Source organism: Pipistrellus kuhlii, unplaced genomic scaffold (genome assembly GCF_014108245.1).
Source record: "Pipistrellus kuhlii isolate mPipKuh1 unplaced genomic scaffold, mPipKuh1.p scaffold_m20_p_5, whole genome shotgun sequence".
NCBI lineage: Eukaryota > Metazoa > Chordata > Mammalia > Chiroptera > Vespertilionidae > Pipistrellus > Pipistrellus kuhlii.
In genome coordinates this window covers 61658306-61677506 of record NW_023425551.1, presented here as the reverse complement: position 1 = coordinate 61677506, position 19201 = coordinate 61658306, and the positions used below count along the sequence as shown (strand labels likewise).

Genomic DNA, 19201 nt, shown 5'->3' with positions numbered 1-19201 from the left:
GCTTCATGCTAAATTTTTAAATATTCATGCCATTACCTAATATGCTCACAGGGAAAAGACCTCCAATTTAAAACTTTATGAACAGAAAAAAATGTCCAAATATAGAAGTAAAATATATGTGAGTCAAAAATATTCACCCATCTGTATGAAAACCCCTGGGTTGGCAAAAATGACTGGGACAATGACTGGAAGCTTATAGTTTAAGAAGAAAAACAGAAAATGTCAGGAAAATGTATAACATGAAAATAGAGTAGTTAGCCTGTTGTAGTTATTCAGGAAAACTCTACTGGGGAGATGATATCTGATCTAAACCTTGAAGAATTTGTTATAAATCGAAATACACAATACCAAGTTTATATTGTAAGAGTGTGAGGTATCTGGAGAAAATATAACAAAAATTATGGAAGAATATACAGCAAATAAATATAGATTTTGGTGTCATTCTGTCTTCACCTGTAGAAAATCTAAATAGATTTTTGGAGGAGGGTAAAAGCTTATAACTGGGGTTACCACTTCTTAAATACTTTTATTATTTCTTCTACATGTACTCAGAGAAATTATAGGCAGGAGAATTGACAATAATGTACTTACTTTTGCAATTATATACTGTATAGTGTAATCAAAAGTTACTTAAAATAAGAGATTAGTAAGAAGCATCCTGTTGAAATTTATTAAATGAACTAACAATCCTTTCAAACACAGCACTCATTTGGAGAGTCTGCCTCAAACTTTGCTTTGTCTCTCATTGATCAAAATATTACAATTAAGGTAAAATATATAATGTATGCAACATGCACCAATTCTGTGATATTTCTCATTATAAATTCCTTCATTTAAGATGTTCCATTAATAGTTTGAAGACACAATTCCTAAGCAGTTGTCTAAGTAATACACATAGTCACAAAAAATATGTGAACATTTTATTTTCATAACATAACAAATTAGAAAAGTATAGCGTAGTCAAATGATAATACCATAAAACACCCACCATTTCTTAATGAATTTTAAATGTTCCTTTAGGAATACATCCCTAGAAATACTTCTTTTCCAAAGTGTTGAATTCTAACACATGGACAATTGCTATCAATTTATAAAATGGAGAGATGATAAAGTTCAGATGTGCAATAAATCATTTCAAACATCAAAGTTGACATATTTCTTAGGCTATTGTTCTTATGGGGCCAAGTAAGTTGTTTCATATCACTGAAATATTTTTTTAAGTAGTACTCTCTTATATCGGGAGATAAGTATATAAAATTGCCTCAGGTAAAAAGATCAAAGTGAAATAGAGCAGAGAGATAAAATGTACGTGAGTAGGTGACACAGTGGAAGAAAGAAAGGGGATCTGATCAGAGAATTATAGAAAATAAGCATACACATCTAGAAATATTCCCCCAGAAGATGCTCAAAAAGTAAAAAAAAAAAAATTGATTATAATCTACACAAAGAATTAAAAATACAAAGTTACATATTCTGAAAAAAAGGGGCTGATAATTTGTTTTTATGTAAAGAGAGGACATATCTGAAAGGCGAGAGTGGCACCAGGAATGAAACTCATAGGAAATGACGGGAGAACCATTGAGATGTGTTTGTAAATCTGGTCATCCATGGTACAGGTAACCTCCTGTATGTGTTACATATCAAATTCAAAGTTCAGTACCTTTGCTTTGTCTCTCATTGATCCTTTGCCCAGGATAGACATTTTAGCACCTGTTTCTTCCTGTAGCCTCTTCAAGGAGTTTCCTCTTGGTCCAAGCAATTTCCCCACAAAATTGAACTAGGAAACAAAATCAATAGAATGGTGTTTAAGGCACAGAAGAAGAAGAATTTGCACCAAGAATAATTAAGGGGTTATGGGTATTTCAAACTTCACCATTGAGAAAAGACTTATGCTATACATATATACACCACATCACACACACACACACACACACACACACACACACACACTCACATACATATACATGCACACACAAAAAAATCTATTTTTGACCTCTAATCTGGTGTCTATTTTAAAAGGGATGCACCTTCCTAAATAAATGCCAAATTAGTAATATGCTAAACAGGAGGCAGCTAATGGAGGTTTCTCTTTCATTGCTGTTTCTAACTCTCTATCCCTCTCCCTTCCTCTCTATAAAAAAATCAATAAAATATATTTAAAACCACACACACACATACACACACACACACACACACACACACACACACACACAACAAAAAAAACACACCCCAAACTTGATGTTGGATTGTCTTTATCATAGACTATATGCTTGCTGCATGAAAATTCATGCACTGGAGGGGGGTCTCTTAGCCCGGCCTGCCCCCTCTCACAATCCAGGAGCACTCAGGGGTGGGAGGTGACCCAGTGCTCAGGAGAAGGTGATGCCCTCATCATACCTCTGCTGCTGCCACTGCCAGCAGCCCAAGCCTCAGCTGGCCCTGGTTGCCTGAGCCTCAGGCAGCCCTGGGAGGCTGGGGAGTCACCCTCCAGGCTTGCCTGTGTCTCAGGCTGGCCCTGGGTGCTGGATAGCCACCATCTGAGGCTTGCCTGTGCCCCAGACATCGGCATTGCAGCCACCATTCGAGGCTTGCCTGCCTCAGGCCAGCTTTGGGTGGCTGGGGAGCTGAGGGAATGGGGGGATTCCAGAGGCAAGCGTGCAGCACACCTCCTGCCCTGGCAGGGCTGAGGGGACTGGGTAACCACCATCTTATGGCTGTAGTGAGGCCATCTTTGATGGCATGGCAGTCAATTAGCATATTCCCTCCTTATGAGCTGTGGGCACCATCATCTTTGTGAGGGTGTGATGGTCAATTAGTATATTCCCTCTTTATTAGATAGGATAGGCACACAGATAGTTTAAGATTTATAAACCCCAATTGCAATTTCCTCATTAACAAATGAATGGAAAAAAGGTTAATATTTTATTTGAACAGAAAAATACTTTTACAAAATCTAATCACTATGAAAAACATCATTTTCAAAATGAGCAAAAGTTCCCTTTACCCCAAAAAAGGTTTCTTCCGAAAACCAGTAATAATAGTATTATTTATTAGTAAAATAATATCAGGAACAAAGAAAAGATTTATCTTCTTGGTGTTCTACTCATTGTTGATATCTCAAACACAGAATAAAGTAAATGTTATTAGTGTTTGGAAGTAAAAAACAAGTACCATTTATGGTTTATATAATTAAGTACATAAAAAGCTTTAAGTAATTACAGAATTCATCATGGTTTAGCAATGTGTTTTATACAAAGTCAATATTCAAGTGTACACCAAAACATATCATTAGCAAAAAAAAAAAAAAAAAAAAAAAAAAAATTAAGATATGTTATCTAGGACAGCAGTAAAAAGTGAAAAAACACTTCCTAAGAATAAATTTTGCTATGTATGTTCATACCCTTTACGGAGATTATCTAAGATATAGAAAATACTTTAATAAAGCCATCTAATGAATATAAATAAATTGAGATAGGTCATGCTCATGAAATGGAAACCTCAGTATTTACATAGATTTCTGGTATTCTCATCACACCTATAAATTCAAAGCAATTCTAATTACAAACCCAATAGGATTTTAAGCAATTTATCTACCAACTTATTCTAAAATGTATATGAAAAGGTGAAAGTCCAAAATAGCCAAAACATTCCAAAGCAGAAGGGTAAGTTAAGGCTGTTCCCGTCACATACAATGATTCATTATAAACTGTGTCAGTTATGAAAACGTGATAAGTGTAGTCCTAGACCTAGGGCATAGACACACATCAGAACAATGGGATGCAGAAACAGACTTCTGCTGATATTAAAGTTCTATATGCCAGATGACTTTAATGGCCACTGAGGCTATCTATTGATAGCTCCATGCCGTTAATATTGAGGATCTGTAACTAAGTTTGCAAAAGGGACGCTGCAATTGTGATTGAGTTAGGCGTTCTGAGATGAAGAGATCATCCTGGATGGCCCAGGTGTGCGCAACCCCCAATAAATGTCAGAAGGGGGCAGCAGAGTCAGAGGTTGCAGGGATACAATTCTATTTTGGAAGGCCCCCCCCTGAGCCAAAGAATAAGGACAGCTTCTAGAAACTGAAAAAGTCAAAGAAAAGATGCTCCCCTGAAGCCTCCAGAGGAGTGCAGCCTTACCAACACAGACTTTAGCCCATCATCACCATTTCAGACTTCTGGTCCATGTGACTGTAAAATAATGTGTGTTGTTTTTTTTAAACCACTTAATTGGTGGTGACTGTTATAGCAATAATAGGAAACTGTGAATGTGCCAAGAAAAGAAGGACCTATTTAACATATAGCACAACTGACTATTCATAGTAAGAGAAATAAAAATATTTCCTTAACTATAATGAAAAACATATATAGATGAATTATAGACTAAGATGAAAATAGAGGGAAATAATTCCCAAGAGTTCTAAAATGAGGCATTAAAATCTCCAAACTGTAAAATAAAAGTTCAGTTAAAATGAAGAATATCCAGCCGAAACCGGTTTGGCTCAGTGGATAAAGCGTCAGCCTGCGGACTGAAGGGTCCCAGGTTCGATTCCGGTCAAGGGCATGTACCTTGGTTGCAGGCACATCCCTAGCAAGGGGTATGCAAGAGCCAGCTGATCAATGATTCTCTCTCATTGATGTTTCTAACTCTCTATCCCTCTCTCTTCCTCTCTGTAAAAAATCAATAAAATATATTTTAAAAATATTGGTATAAAATGAAGAATATCCATTCATTAAAATACACTACAATGTAGGTGAAAATGTTACAAAGTTGGAAACTATTTCTATTACATGTTACTAACATAGCATTAGTTTACAAAAATAAGTAAAAAAAAAACATAAGGAAAAGATTATATGTAGATAAAATTATAAAAATGTCATTTACAAAAGAGCAGAATGGCAAAAGAAAAAAGTTATGAACACTTCAACCTCATCAAAATTTAAACAAAAATCAATTTAAGACCACAATGAAATATCATTTCACATACACTATGATGGCAGCAATGAAGAAGTCAGAAAGTAAACGATGGCTAGAATGTGGATCCATGTAGACTGCTAGACCCTGCTTGTAGGAATGTAAATAGATACAAGCATTTTGGCAATGTCTTGTAAATCTATAAATGCATTAAACCTATATGAATGCAGTAAACCTAAAAAATCTCTAGAGAAATGTTAGCACATGTACAAGAATATTCAAAGTCTCAATACTTGAAGTGCAAAAATAATTGGGTGAAAATGCCTATCAATTCAAGAATGGTGTGCTATCAAATGGATACCATACCAACACTTGTTTATGTCTCAAAAACAATGTCCAGATTTTTTTTCAACATGTTCTTCCTTTTATGTTGGATTCTGTCAATAACTTAAGGTTGCATGAGAATCAAAAAATAGACCATTATTCTTGGCAAGCCTTGGTGGTCAGACTGATTTAATGACTTCTACATGATCTCCCACTGTGTGGATATGGGCGCCCCACAGATCTTTCCATAACCTCCAGAGGTAGGTGCTGACAGGTTTCAGGCTCACATCTATACTGTCCATAGTTGCTAACTTTCCTCAAGTCCTGTGTGCCCCCCCCCCCCCAATCTCTTTTAAGAGTCATGTTAGTCTTGAATTCTATATTATACCTAATGGATTGTTTTCTCGAGAAAACAATAACTGGTACAAATAAATAAGTAAATTGGGCAATATCATAGTAGAACAGTATACAGTGACAAACACAAATTACTGATGACTATGAAATATCATTAACGAATCTTAGAAATAAAATTTTGAATGAAAAATTCAAACGCTGGACATGTGACACTATTTTTATAAAACACAAAAACAAAAAAACAAAAAAATCAAATGCAATTTTACTTGTGAATATATGACTAAGTAGTAAGTCTAAATCCTGAATTAACAGTGGTAATTATCACAACAGTCAACACCTTCATAGCCTCTGGGAAAGAAAAGTAGGGAATGTATTCAAGTGGACTACTCTAAAAATGGTGTCAAAGTAATAGGCAATATTTAGACTTCAGTTTATCTTAGAGATTCATGAGTATTAGTTTCACTTTGCTTTACACTCTACATGAAAATGACACATATTCTTTGAATGCATTAAATATTGCATAACTTTTAAAATAAATCAAAGAGGGCAATTCCATTTGAGTACAATTTTACTGAATTTCTCTTTAGTACTCTGTTACAGAAGCTTCTTGCCTCTTTACTGATGGTAACAAACCACTGAACGCAAAAACACCAAAGCTGGCAAAGTGCTGTTTCTACTGGTAACTATGACTCTGAAAGGAAGAGGTAGCATTTCTCTTCTTTCTGGCTGAGGACAGGTTGTTGACAAAATATATACATGGTCACTACTCTCAGAAGCTTTTGTGTTCTGTCTTTATTATGACACGTTTCTCAAAACTTCTATTGCAACACAGTAGCTTTGTTTATTATCAATAACCAATTTGAAAACAAATTGTCTTGAAGCTGTGAGATCCCTCTTTAATTTTTTCACACTACCCTTTGAAATAGAACAGAAACAGCCAAGTAAATAAAGACGCTGCATAGAGATTTATTTTCATAAACTGACAGGAAGTATTTTTATGAGTATATAACATTATTTAGAGCAAGTCATCCTTCTTTTAATGTGTTTTCAAAATTTATGAATACTAGTATACAACCTACCATTGCTTTTGCTAATGAGTATGTGTTTTTCATAGTTTAAGTTTGCTTAAGTGATCTTTTTCTAATATCTGGAGTTTTTGGAACCAACAATGAGGAATGGTTCAGAATACCTTTTTCTTCAGGAAGGACTGGAGATGATTTCTATTTGAGATTTTAAAACATCATGCAGTGGTTTATATATTTTGATGCTGTGCTTAGTTTTTGGAAATTTATTTTAAGATAAACTTTGAAGAGCTAATACAAAAAGTTGTTCTAACCGGAATTTTTTTCTCTCATCTGCTTTAATTGTAATATACTCAGTTACCCTTCAAACAAAGCAATTGACATAATCCCTGACAAGGTGAATTCTCAATTCACAAACAGTTGGTTCAAATCTTTTCTTTGAAACAAATCTCTTTAAACAGAGAAAACAACTCATACAGAAGATAACACTACACAGCAGTATCTTCAACATTTAACCATAATTTAGTAACTTAGGGATTTCTCAGACTCTTAATGCTGAATAGAGTTTTCAATGGTAAGGAGTTCTTGCTCTTCTGCTCCCCCCTTCCCCCCCACGTCACCACCAAGATAAAAATTAAGAGAAGAAGTAAAATAGATTCAAAAGAAGAGGTTCACAGACAACAAGGTACAGGGAAAGGAGAAAGAGAGGGAGCTTGATGCCTCATGGGAGCACACACCAAGGAAAAGCTTGGCTCCCCAAAGTGCTGTTAGGATCTGGCTTATTATGGAGAACTGGGTTCTTCATGTACACGCAGAGCAGAGCTCCTGACTCCCAGTTCCCACTGAGGCTGGCACTGAAAGGCACAGGCAGAGTGGAGATCTTGGGGCACTGCCTCAAAAGAAACTTTAAACTTGTCTAGACAAGGCTCAAAAAAAATAACTGAAGAACACTGTTAGTTTAAGAGAAGCTTAGCCTGTCTCAGAATGAAGACCATCGTGTTTTCAGCATGTTAGACATTGTCAAATAATGTGAAAGTATTTTGTCCATGTGCGTATTAAGAAAACTTAATCTGTAAAACAAATCCATTTAGGCTTAAGTGTTGTAATAACTTTTACATTCAAAATGTCTTGTGAGCAATTGAATCAGATTTTAGATGTTTCTCTAAAAGCAAATATTTGGATTGTGTTGAGTAAAATTAACCAAGTACCACATTTCAATGTATCTTTAAAGCAACAAAACATAATTTGTGTCAAAGGAAGGCTTACAGAATAGTGACATTTGGGGGAAAAAATATTTTGGAGAAATTTTTAATGCAGAAACCCCAAGAACAGTTTAAAATTAGGTGAAAATTTTTCAGAAATATTTGGTATACATATTTGAAAATTAATAAATTCATTCTCTAAGTATTGTATGCCCCAGAATATCTTATCTATAATCTCCCATTTCACTATTTTTTCATGATTAAGAATATTCCATCAATGCATGTATGAAAACCAACCTCCCCCCCTTTTTTTTTTTTTACACCTTTCACTTTTCTGGTCAAATGTTTATAAACTAATTCCAGCAACTCTGTTCCTTCTCAAGTAAGAGAGGTTTCACTACACTCACTTCTCTTTGCAGGGGCTCTAGGGTGACATCTGCTTTGCTATGAGAGGGCAGTGTGACCAAGAGGACCACTTGTGAAGAATCTGTGAGTCTCTGCTGAGGGCCTCTTCTCATTTTCCCTCTTTCACATGACACAACTGGACTGGAACTCCCTCATTTCCTGATCCTAAAATCCCTCTTGCCCTCATGTTGATACTATTGGAACACTATTTCCATTTCCATCCTTTTCCTGATTTGGGGAATGAATCCCTTTCTTGGTCAGTGGAGATTCATAGAGCTGCTGTTCTGCACTTTGGGAGCTCAACAATAAATCAACTTTTAGTATTGTACCCTTTTAGTGTTGTTGCTATTAAAACAAAGTAAAGTGCCCTAGCTGGTTAGTCTCAGTGGGTAGAGTGTTGGCTTGAGGATTGAAGAGTCCTGGGTTTGATTCCGCTCAAGGACACATACCTGTGTTGCAGGCCCAAGCCCTAGTTGGGGGTGTGTAGGAGGCAGCCGATCAATGATTCTCTCTTATCATTAATGTTTCTGTCTCTCTCTCTCCCTTCCTCTCTGAAATCAATATAAATATATCTTTAAAAAAATAACAACAAACTAAAGCAATTTTTGGCAGATTGCTCAAAGAGAAACCATTGTTGCAGATCAAAAAAATATCTTTCTTGTATAAATAGACAGGACAAGACAACACTTTAGGTTCTCATCTCAGCAATCATCAAACATTTAGAATTTATAGAGGATTCTATCAAAGAAAATCACTTTCAATTTGACAAAATTGACAAGAATGAGTATTCTTAAAACTAGGGAAATATAAAATTGTTTTTAAATTACCATTAGATATAATATTAATAGATCATCATAAACTAAATTTTATTCAAAATAAATCAATATATAATCAGAGATGAAATGAATTCAGTTATTTACTAAACACAATGGTTTAGCCTGTAACTTGTAAAATGTATGGAGGATACAAAGTGAATCAGACATACATACTTCTTTCAGAAAATGCACACTGCTGTGAAAAAAAGGGAGATGTACATAAACTGTTAGAATAAAAAAAACAACAATGATATGTCATAATGGAAGTACAAAGTAAGTGCTATGAGAATTCAATGAAAGGAAAAAATGGCTTCCACATTTTTTTAAAAAGTTGGTTGACCCTTGATCGTGGAGGTGGGAACTAAGCATAGGAAAAGACATGAGCATAAAAAAGGCAGAATCAAAAACATGCAGTGGAATTGGGTGGAAATAAAAATGGGAGAGCCAGTCAGAAGTTGTTCAATGTAACGTGATAATGATGACAGGAACATAAAGTAGAATGGTGGTCACAGAAAATAGAAAACAAAAATAAGAAAAAGACTAGCAAAACTCAACAAAACCTGACAATTAATTTGAATTGGGTGAATATAAGGAGGGCAGAAAGAATTAGCAATTAAATTATATCCTATACCCAGAGGATTGAAAATGTACTATATCATTAGTAAAATTGTGGAAGATGGTAGCAAATGTTTGGGAGATAATTTGGGATTTATTCAATTTCAGGTGTCCTCCATATGAAAAAAAAATCTAGTAGCCATACATGAATAGACACTGAGAAAAAATGTTAAGGTGGATTTGCAGATCTAGCAATTTTCTAGATAAGATGCCATTTAAAGTCATGAAATTGCTAAGCAGGAGGAGTTAGAATAGAAAGCCCAGGAGAGAAACTTAACAAACACTTGTAAATAAAACAGTAAATGTCAATGCATATATGAACTGAAAGAGTAGAAAGGCCTACCAAAAATGTAAAAGGCAATTACTTCAGCTTGATGTTAAATCCAAAAATCTCATTTGGAATTGCTCTCATCAAAGGGATGTACTTAAATTTGAAGAAAGCATACAAAGTTGGAGAAAAAGAATCCATTTATGTCAAGTAAAAAAAAAAATTTGTGGGTCCTTTAAAATGTGTTGAGTTTGTACATCTTGTGCTTATTCCATATTTGACTCTGAAGTTTTAAAATAACATAGTCTATGTTAAAACCACACTTTTACAGATAATCTGTGTTTTATAGAAATGGCAAAGAAATGAGAATATGCTGATAAAAAAGATTTAACATGAATTTAATAATGTCCGTTTCATTTTGTTATAAATAATTCTTTACTGCCCACCTAGTGTGGCTCAGTGGTTGAGTGTCGACCTCTGAACCAAGAGGTCACAGTGTGATTCCCAGTCAGGGCACATGCCCAGGTTGCAAGCTCAATCTCCAGTGTGAGGCATGCAGGAGCAACCAATCAATAATTGTCTCTCATAATTGGATGTTTCTATCTCTCTCTCCCACTCTCCCTTACTTTCTAAAATCAATAAAAATATATTTTAAAGAATAAAAAATACTAATTTTTTACTACATTTTAGCATATTTGTGTATAAATAACATTTTGCTTCTATAAAAAAAACTAAGGTCTGCTTCTATAGACAACTCTAGTTTCATCATGTTTTATTTTTATTTTTATTATTTTTTTTAAATATATTTTATTGATTTTGTACAGAGAGGAAGGGAGAGAGATAGAGAGCTAGAAACATCGATGAGAGAGAATCATCGATCAGCTACCTCTTGCACACCACCTACCGGGGATATACCCGCAACCAAGGTACATGCCCTTGACCGGAATAGAACCCGGGACCTCTCAGTCCCCAAGCCGACGCTCTATCCATTGAGCCAAACTGGTTTCGGCTAGTTTTGTCATGTTTTAAATGGTTGCCGTCCTGTGTGGAGCATTCCTCAATGTCTCTGAGCCATATGCTTTGCCATATTTATATACAACTCTACGGACACCTTCTCCATGCTCAAATTATTTTTATTTGAAAAGATTAATTTAAAACACTATTAAGTGAAAAGTATCAAGAAACAATACTAATTGTAATTATAACCACAGCCTAAACACAAACCCTCGTTTGTTCACCATGTACAATCTATAACAATAAAAATGTAATATGCTAATTAGACTGGGTGTTCTTCTGGAAGACATTCCAGATGAAGCCAGGGCTGCAAGGGAAGCCTGGGTCCTGGTTGCCTGATGGTGGTCAAAGGGAAGCCTGGATCCCAGGTGCCTGCTGGTGGCTGGAGGGAGGCCCAGGTCCTGGGTGCCAGGGGGAAGCTGGTGCTGGCAGCCAGGGGAAGGAAGACCTACTCTTGCAGTAATTTCATGCATCGGGCCACTAGTTGTCTAAATAAATTTTTTTCTATATACTTTATTTTTTTTCCAAATGTATTTTTATTGACTTCATAGAGGAAGGAATAGAGTGAGAGAGATAGAAATAGCAACGGTGAGAGAGAATCATTGATCGGCTGCCTCCTGCACACCACCTACTGGGGATGGAGCACTAAACCCAGTCTTGTGCCCTTGTTTGGAATCAAACCTAGGACCCTTCAGTCAGCAGGCTGATGCTCTATCCACTGAGCAGAATCAGCTAGGGCACTAGTATAATTTCATAGATGATGTTGTCATGGAGTCATTGGTGGAGTTAGATGATCAAAAGTTGACTCCATACAGGGACATGTAAGCACAAAATTTCTTTTTTATCTGAACCTTTGAACTTTTAAAACTTTACAGATATTTATTTGACTTTTCAAACAGTTACAGAAATAATACCTTAAAACAGCTATATTCTTATATTTTATAATTTCCTATTCATTTAAATAAACCACAGTGATGACATGACATGGAATACTGAATTTATAAAATATTTTAACTAAATATCACATAAATCTCCTTTAAACTGTGTTTACATGTCCAAATTAGAGATGTTTTTCTTTACAGGACTTGTCCTGCTCTACACACTGCCATGAAATCAATATATGAGCTGATGTTTGACAAGTACCTAATCATTCAATTGCTCACTGAGCATCTACTGTTCTACACCAAGGATATAGAAGTGCATGAAACAAAGTTTCTTGAACCTATGAAGCTCACACTCTATATCTACATTAATTTCCAACTGAAACACTTAAATAGCCTAATGCTGTTCTGTTTCTCAGATGGTACCTACTTTTTTCAAAACTTAGGCCACTTAAAAGTCAATATCAGATTGATTAGTATTTTATTTTATATAATATCAATAGATCCAATCATACTAAAAGAATATGTCTAATATCTTAAGGTTAGATAATAATTCAGAAATATAATTAAAATATATTACTAGCTCATTTAAAACACCATCAAGTTGGTCAGTATTATTTCAAGGATTTGACTCTATGAGCAGATTATTTGGGTTGCTTTATACCCCAAAACAGGTAGTATTTCTACCTGCTTTTCTGAAATCTTTAACTGAAACTGATATGAATCCCTTAGAAGAGAAAACTAAAAAATCTAAATTTCAAATTCTTCATCATACCCATTTAGTGGTATCTATATAATAAAGAGCCAGGGTCATAACTACCATTATGATCGAAGGCCCAACTAGACTGGGGCCACTGCTGGTGCCCCAACCCAGCACTGACTGCCTAGGGGGCTGCGGATCAGGCCAAGAGAGAGGCCTGCAGAGAGAGGGACAGTATAGCAGCTGTTAATCAGAACTTGATCTCTTTCTTTCCCAGCCTGGCCAACAGCCACACCTCCATTTCTCTGTAGGCCTCCACTGGGGCTGCTGATGAGCCCAGCCTTTCTGATCAGGCCCTGTTGATACATCCAGAGATGCTAACTTGCATTTAAACTGACTAATCAGAACCAAATCTGGGTGAATGTAAGGAGCCAATGGCAGCCTAGGAGGTGGAGCTTCTGACACTGACTGGCATAGAAACTGACCAATTAGAAACAAATTGGCCAGCAGAGGAGGGCAGTTGCGGGTAAGATTAGACCAGGGGAGGGCAACTAGGGGTGATCAGGCAGATGGAGGCAGTTAGGGGCAATCAGGCAGACAGGCAGAGAGATTAGGGACAATCAGATAAGCAGGCAGGTAAGTGGTTAAGAGCCTACAGTCCCAGATTATGAGAAGGGTCTCCGATTAGAGAGGGTACAGGCTGGACTGAGGGACATGTATGAATTATGTGCACTGGGCCTCTGTAAAAGCCTAAGCGACCATTCAACCATTTGACTAGTAGTTATGATGCATACTGACTACCAGGGGGCAGATGCTCAACTCATAGGCATGGAAACATGGAACAGACTGATGAATCTCAGAGGCAAGGGAGTAAGGGAGAGGGCAGGGAGAGATTAACCAAAGATCTTATATGGATACTAGAGGCCCAGTGCACGGATTCGTGCTACAGCGGGGTCCTCAGCCTGGCCTGTGGGGATCAGGCCAAAACTGGCAGTCTAACATCCCTAGAGGGGTCCCGGATTGTGAGAAGGTGCAAGCCATGCCGAGGGACCCCACCAGTGCACGAATCCATGCACTGGTGCTCTGGTTAGAAAATATTATAGTTACCACATATTTGAAAGGAAACTTCTTATACCAGAAATTTATATGTATATATATATATATATATATATATATATATATATATATGGCCTAATTGACCTGCCAACCAGCCAGTAGCTATGACACACACTGACCACCAGGGGGCAGACACTCAATACAGGAGCTGGGGTCAATTGGCAGTGGCAGTTCTCAGGTGATGCACCTGGAACCAGAGAGGAGGGGACTCTATTACAAGGTGTTTCAATACAAGAACTGCCCTCTCACAATCCAGGACCCCTCGGGGCATGTTGGAAAGATGGTTTCGGCCCAAACCCTGCAGGCCAGGACGAGGGACCCCACCAGTGCACAATTCCATGCACCAGGCCTCTAGTGATATAATAAACTCAATGACCCTTCTGCTTGGCTATGATTCCTTTAAGCAATGGACACTAAGTTAAAGATTGTCTTAAGAATCCTGTGGGTAAATTTTAAGTTGTCATTTTTGCCCAGTCCACATTCTCTGATATATCCCATTCAAAAAGTGAATATTTTAAACATATATATTAAGATATAATTTATTAAGATATGTCATAAAATCCACCCATTAAAGATAAATAATTGCTTATTTCGTAGATTCACAGGGTTGTGCAACCATTGCTGAAATCTAACTTTAAAACATTTAAGTCCTTGGTAAAAGACACTCCATACCCAGCCGCAATTACTCTCCATTCCATCCCTAGCTCTAAGCAACCACTAATCTTTCTGTTTCTATAGATTTACCTCATCTGCACATTTCATATAATTGATGCTTGAGCATAGGCAACTGCAATACCTTCAGGCTTCATGTGAGGGAGCCACCCTTCCCCCACAAGGATGGTGCACAGCTAGTGCTTTGCAGACTCCTAGAAGGAATGGCAGCCCAAGGCTCATGCAGGCCAGCCATGGGCATATCTGCATTCCTGCTCCCAGCCACCTCCAGGGAGAGCTCCTTATCTGAGGTCTTGATGAGTCAAGGCTGCCATTTCTGATTTAGAAATTTCCACTCCTGGCCCTTTTCCTTCTCCCCCTCTACTTGACCCCCCATATCCACAAAAAGGCAGGAGTTTTAGTAAGGCTCCTTGACAGTGAGATAATTTCCACATCTGCCTGGTGTCCATTTGACCTTCACCTGGTGTCATTTCATGAAGAAAAATGGCTGGAGGCATTTTTTACTTTTCCTGATTGTTAACTTTAAGTTTGATTTATTATCCTAATTGGCCACCTCAACACTGGAGAACGTAGCATATAGGTGCTCTATTAATTAAAAAGGAATACATTGATGAATAAATAATGACCTAGTAAAAGAAAGATTACATTACAAGGCAATATGAGAGTGGGGCCATTAGAAATGCACAATATCAACAAGTATAGTGTCTCCCTGATTTTAAAAAAATATTAAGAAATCTAACATTTATTTTTAATAACAGTAGGCATAGTGTATCATTGATTTTAAAAGCTAAGAAGTACAACATTTATCTTTCTAAATGCATTTGCAACATAAGGGAAAAGATATCTTACCATACATCTGAAAATGCACACGTAAGATAATTACAATGGCATTTTTGTTGTTTTCAGCAGAATAACTTAATAAATGCTGCTGACTGAGAATATCTGCATATCTCACTTGCAAAATCACCTGAAGTCTTCAGCAGTTTTGTAATTCACTCTGACTACATAACACCTTGACATATTTTATGAACATGAAACTGTCTAACTATAAATCCTAGGTGATTGAGAAATTTAAAAATCTCTGACTCTGCTTTAGAATCTATAACCAATATCATAAAACAACATGCAAGTAATTAACTATAATATAAAATATTGTCATTTTGGGATTGTGTATGCATGTGTACAGTTTCTTCTGTGTACTAAAGTTCTTAACATATTTATCAGAGGTGCACAGGTTTACCAGAGATTTAGAAAATACTTACATTATTAATTATGTAAAGTAGTTTTGATTACTTAAGTTAATACATATATAATTTCATCTCTGGCTAGCTGGCTAATGTTTAACAATTTTCCCCAAAACAAACATGAAACTGTTGATTACTTGACTTTTAGAAGCAAAGCATCTTAAATTATGATTTATTCTTTATTAGGCAAGCACAAAAAGGAAAATTTCTTTGTGATTATTTATGACAGGAATTCAAAGAAAAAAATTACTAAATTTGTGAATGCATACATGAAATGCAATAATTATTCTATATCTAAGATATAATATAATATTATGAAGTAAAACATACCACAGAAAGCACATTTTATGTACTTTAGTTTCTACTTCCGTGGTGTTAAAAGGTTTTAAAGTGCTTTGATGCAAAAATGGCAAATTACATACTGTAGAGACAATCAATATTTTTTGCATTTTCTACTAGAAGGGAACATTTTTGTATGTCACTGTTGGGAGACTTGCTCATAGAGGAGCCAGCTATATTTTTAACTGACTTCCTCTCAAAAGCTGTATCATAATATCTTACATCTCCATAGGCAAACTGCATTCCAACTGACTTGAAATGGGATGACAATCAATGTGGCAAAGTCCACTTGTAAAATTCTGTGCAGCATATCTGAAACCAATTGCTTTAAACTGTGAACTAAGCACAATTACTCACTGTTATCCATAACTGTCTCTCCATTGTGAATAATGCAGGTCCTGGGTTTCTCTGTGTAACAATATATGTTTCACCATGTTTTATTTAGTATGTTTTTTCTCTCTTATTTTAAAACAAGGTTATTTTTCTAAGAATTTGATATGCTATTGCTTACAGATTGATAAATTAACCATTCTTGTAAAAATCACTAAAATTATTTAAAAAAATATTTAGACAAAGCAAGCCTTAAAAATCTATAGTTATAGGAAGCTAATGCACAATGTGTGTGTGTGTGTGTGTGTGTGTGTATGTGTGTGTGTGTGTGTTAACAACCCAACTTTACTGCATATTAAGATATTAAGAAACATTGCTAGGACGATTTTGCATTTATTCATAGACATGTATTTTGTCCTGGTCTGGACTGAAAAACAGGGATAATAAACCATAAGAATGTCTAGTAAATACACTTCTCCTTCTTTTTTCGGTGTTGCTACTCAGCCATAAGAAAAGATGAAATACTGCCATTTGCAACAAAATGGATGGATCCTGAAAATAACATGCTAAGTGAAATAAATCAAACAGGGAAAAAAACATCCAGAACCATATGGTTTCACTGATACATGGGAGATAAAACTGACAGCAACAAATAAATAAACATGACAAACAAACAAACAGAAACTCATAGACACAGACAATAGTATTGCAGTTATCAGAGGGAAGTGGGCTGGGGTAAAGAAGGTGAAATATATGGTGACTGAAAGAGATTTGACTTCGGGTGGTAGACACACAATGCAATATACAGATGATGTATCATAGAATTACACACTTGAAACCTATATATGTTTATTAACCAATGTCATCCCAATGAATTCATTAAAAAGAGATATTTTCACTAAAAAATAAAATAAAATAAAATTGTGCATGATGCCGAAACCGGTTTGGCTCAGCAGTAGAGCATCGGTCTGAGGACTGAAAGGTCCCAGGTTCGATTCCGGTCAGGGGCATGTACCTTGGTTGCGGGCACATCCTCGGTAGGGGGTGTGCAGGAGGCAGCTGGTCGATGTTTCTCTCTCACCAACGTTACTAGCTCTCTATCTCTCTCCCTTCCTCTCTGTGAAAAAACCAATAAAATACATTTTTAAAATATTGTACATGAGAGCCTGTCCGCTTGTGTGATTTCAAAATATTAAACTCAGAGCTGTGAGTAGCCTAACTTCCTGCCATGTGTATGAGGTGTTGTATATGGTGGGAGATAATGGAGATGAAATACAGGGGGGAAAGTAGATTGGGTAGAGAAGAAATAAATAGTGCACTATTGTGTTTGAGCCCTGCCTACTAGTTGTTCCTGAGACCCAGTTCCATCCCTCTATGCCCCAGAATTTGAATGTTCAATTCTTTCCTCAAGTATGTGAGATGCTCCTGTCAAAGAGCAATAATTGACTAGAGCTTCTTAAATGAAACTGTATCAAACTAGAACTGAGGAATTGGATTTGTCACTTGTAGTAAAAATAACATCTTGAAAAATGTAGATTTAGCTGAAACCGGTTTGGCCCAGTGGATAGAGTGTCAGCCTGCATACTGAAAGGTCCCAGGTTGGATTCCAGCCAAGGGCACATACCTTGGTTATGGGCACATCCCCAGTGGGAGGTGTGCAAGAGGCAGCTGATCGATGATTCTCTCTCATCGATGTTTCTAACTCTCTATTCCTCTCCCTTCCTCTCTGTAAAAAATCAATAAAATACATTTTTTAAAAAGAAAAAAAAATGTAGATTTATATTTTAGAGGTAAACTATCTATATATATAAAAGTGTAAAATGCAAATTGGATGGCAGAATGACTGGTAGCTATGATGTGCACTACCACCAGTAGGCAATGCTCAACATAGGAGCTGACCCCAGCCCACAGGCCCAGATCACCCAATCAGGCCTGCTGGCCAACCTCTTAATCTCTCCATCCACTAGCAGGCTGTGATTGCTGGATGGAAAACAGGGAACCAGGGGTGGGTGGCAGTGGACTCAGGCAGCAGACTTGGGCAGAGTCAGACCAAGGCCCTTATCCTGCCACTGGATGCATGAGGTGGGGCTGGTGAATGGGTGGGACGGACAACCTCTCGGTCCCTCCTAACCCCCCCACCCCAGGCCTGCAGGCTCCAATAGCCCAAAGGGGAATGGGAGAAAGGGGATCGAGGGATTAGTGGTGGCGGGAGGCAGGGTGGACTGCTGGCAGCTGGGGAAAATGGCCCTGATCACAGGCCAGGCCTAGGGACCATACCCTTGCAAAAATTTCTTGCACCGGGCCTCTAGTTTATTATAGAAAGCTTCCTATCACCAAGGTACTTCACCACACCAGTTGCTTGCCAAATTTCATATTGTCCCATTGGAAAGAATTAGAAAGACTGAAAAATGGCTATCATCAAGAAAGATTAAATACTAAATCTAATTATGGACCAAATTACATGGTAAATAGATCACATTCCTAACTACCAGCTGTTAAGAGGAGGATATACTAACCAAATAGTTTGTTATTGCTTTCTTACTCTCCTCCACATTTGTATGTCGCCATATGATTCTGTAAGGTGCAAATCTAAAAAGGTATTGGATAGTGGGATTTTCAAATACATACCAAGGGCAGATGTATTTGACACTGTTTTGCTGAAGGGCAGGGGTAATGCTTTGTGAAAAAGAGGAAAATGAAGGAGATGGTTTAATGCCTGCCCCCACTTACCTTCATGGATTAGGTTTTAGCTTCATGGATTAGGTTTTAGGTTTTAGACCACATGCAGAAGCCAAAGAGCTTTTTGGAGATTTATCATTATTCAATAATGCTGGAGAGTTCTGGGGATAAAACTCCACCAGAATTGGGGCATTCCCCCATTTCTAGGTAAAATAAAACAGAGCTCCCCCAATGGGCCTAGTAAACAGATAAAGTCCTACACTTTGTTGCATGTGTCCTGGGGAGAGGACCCAGTGGAAATTAACCT

The 19201-nt window shown here is 36.9% G+C and overlaps 1 protein-coding gene across 4 annotated transcripts in view; it reads right to left on the bottom strand.

Annotated features, from left to right (window-relative positions):
• Positions 1-19201, bottom strand: part of KHDRBS2 (KH RNA binding domain containing, signal transduction associated 2) — a 461654-nt gene that overhangs the window by 314875 nt on the left and 127578 nt on the right. For all 4 annotated transcript variants that reach the window (XR_006740033.1, XR_006740034.1, XM_045572975.1 and 1 more), the window contains exon 3: positions 1661-1777. Coding sequence is in view for 2 of the 4 variants with exons in the window: in XM_045572975.1 (XP_045428931.1) it covers positions 1661-1777 (117 nt within the window). In the remaining 2 variants the exon portion in view is untranslated. The remainder of the gene's footprint in view (positions 1-1660; positions 1778-19201) is intronic.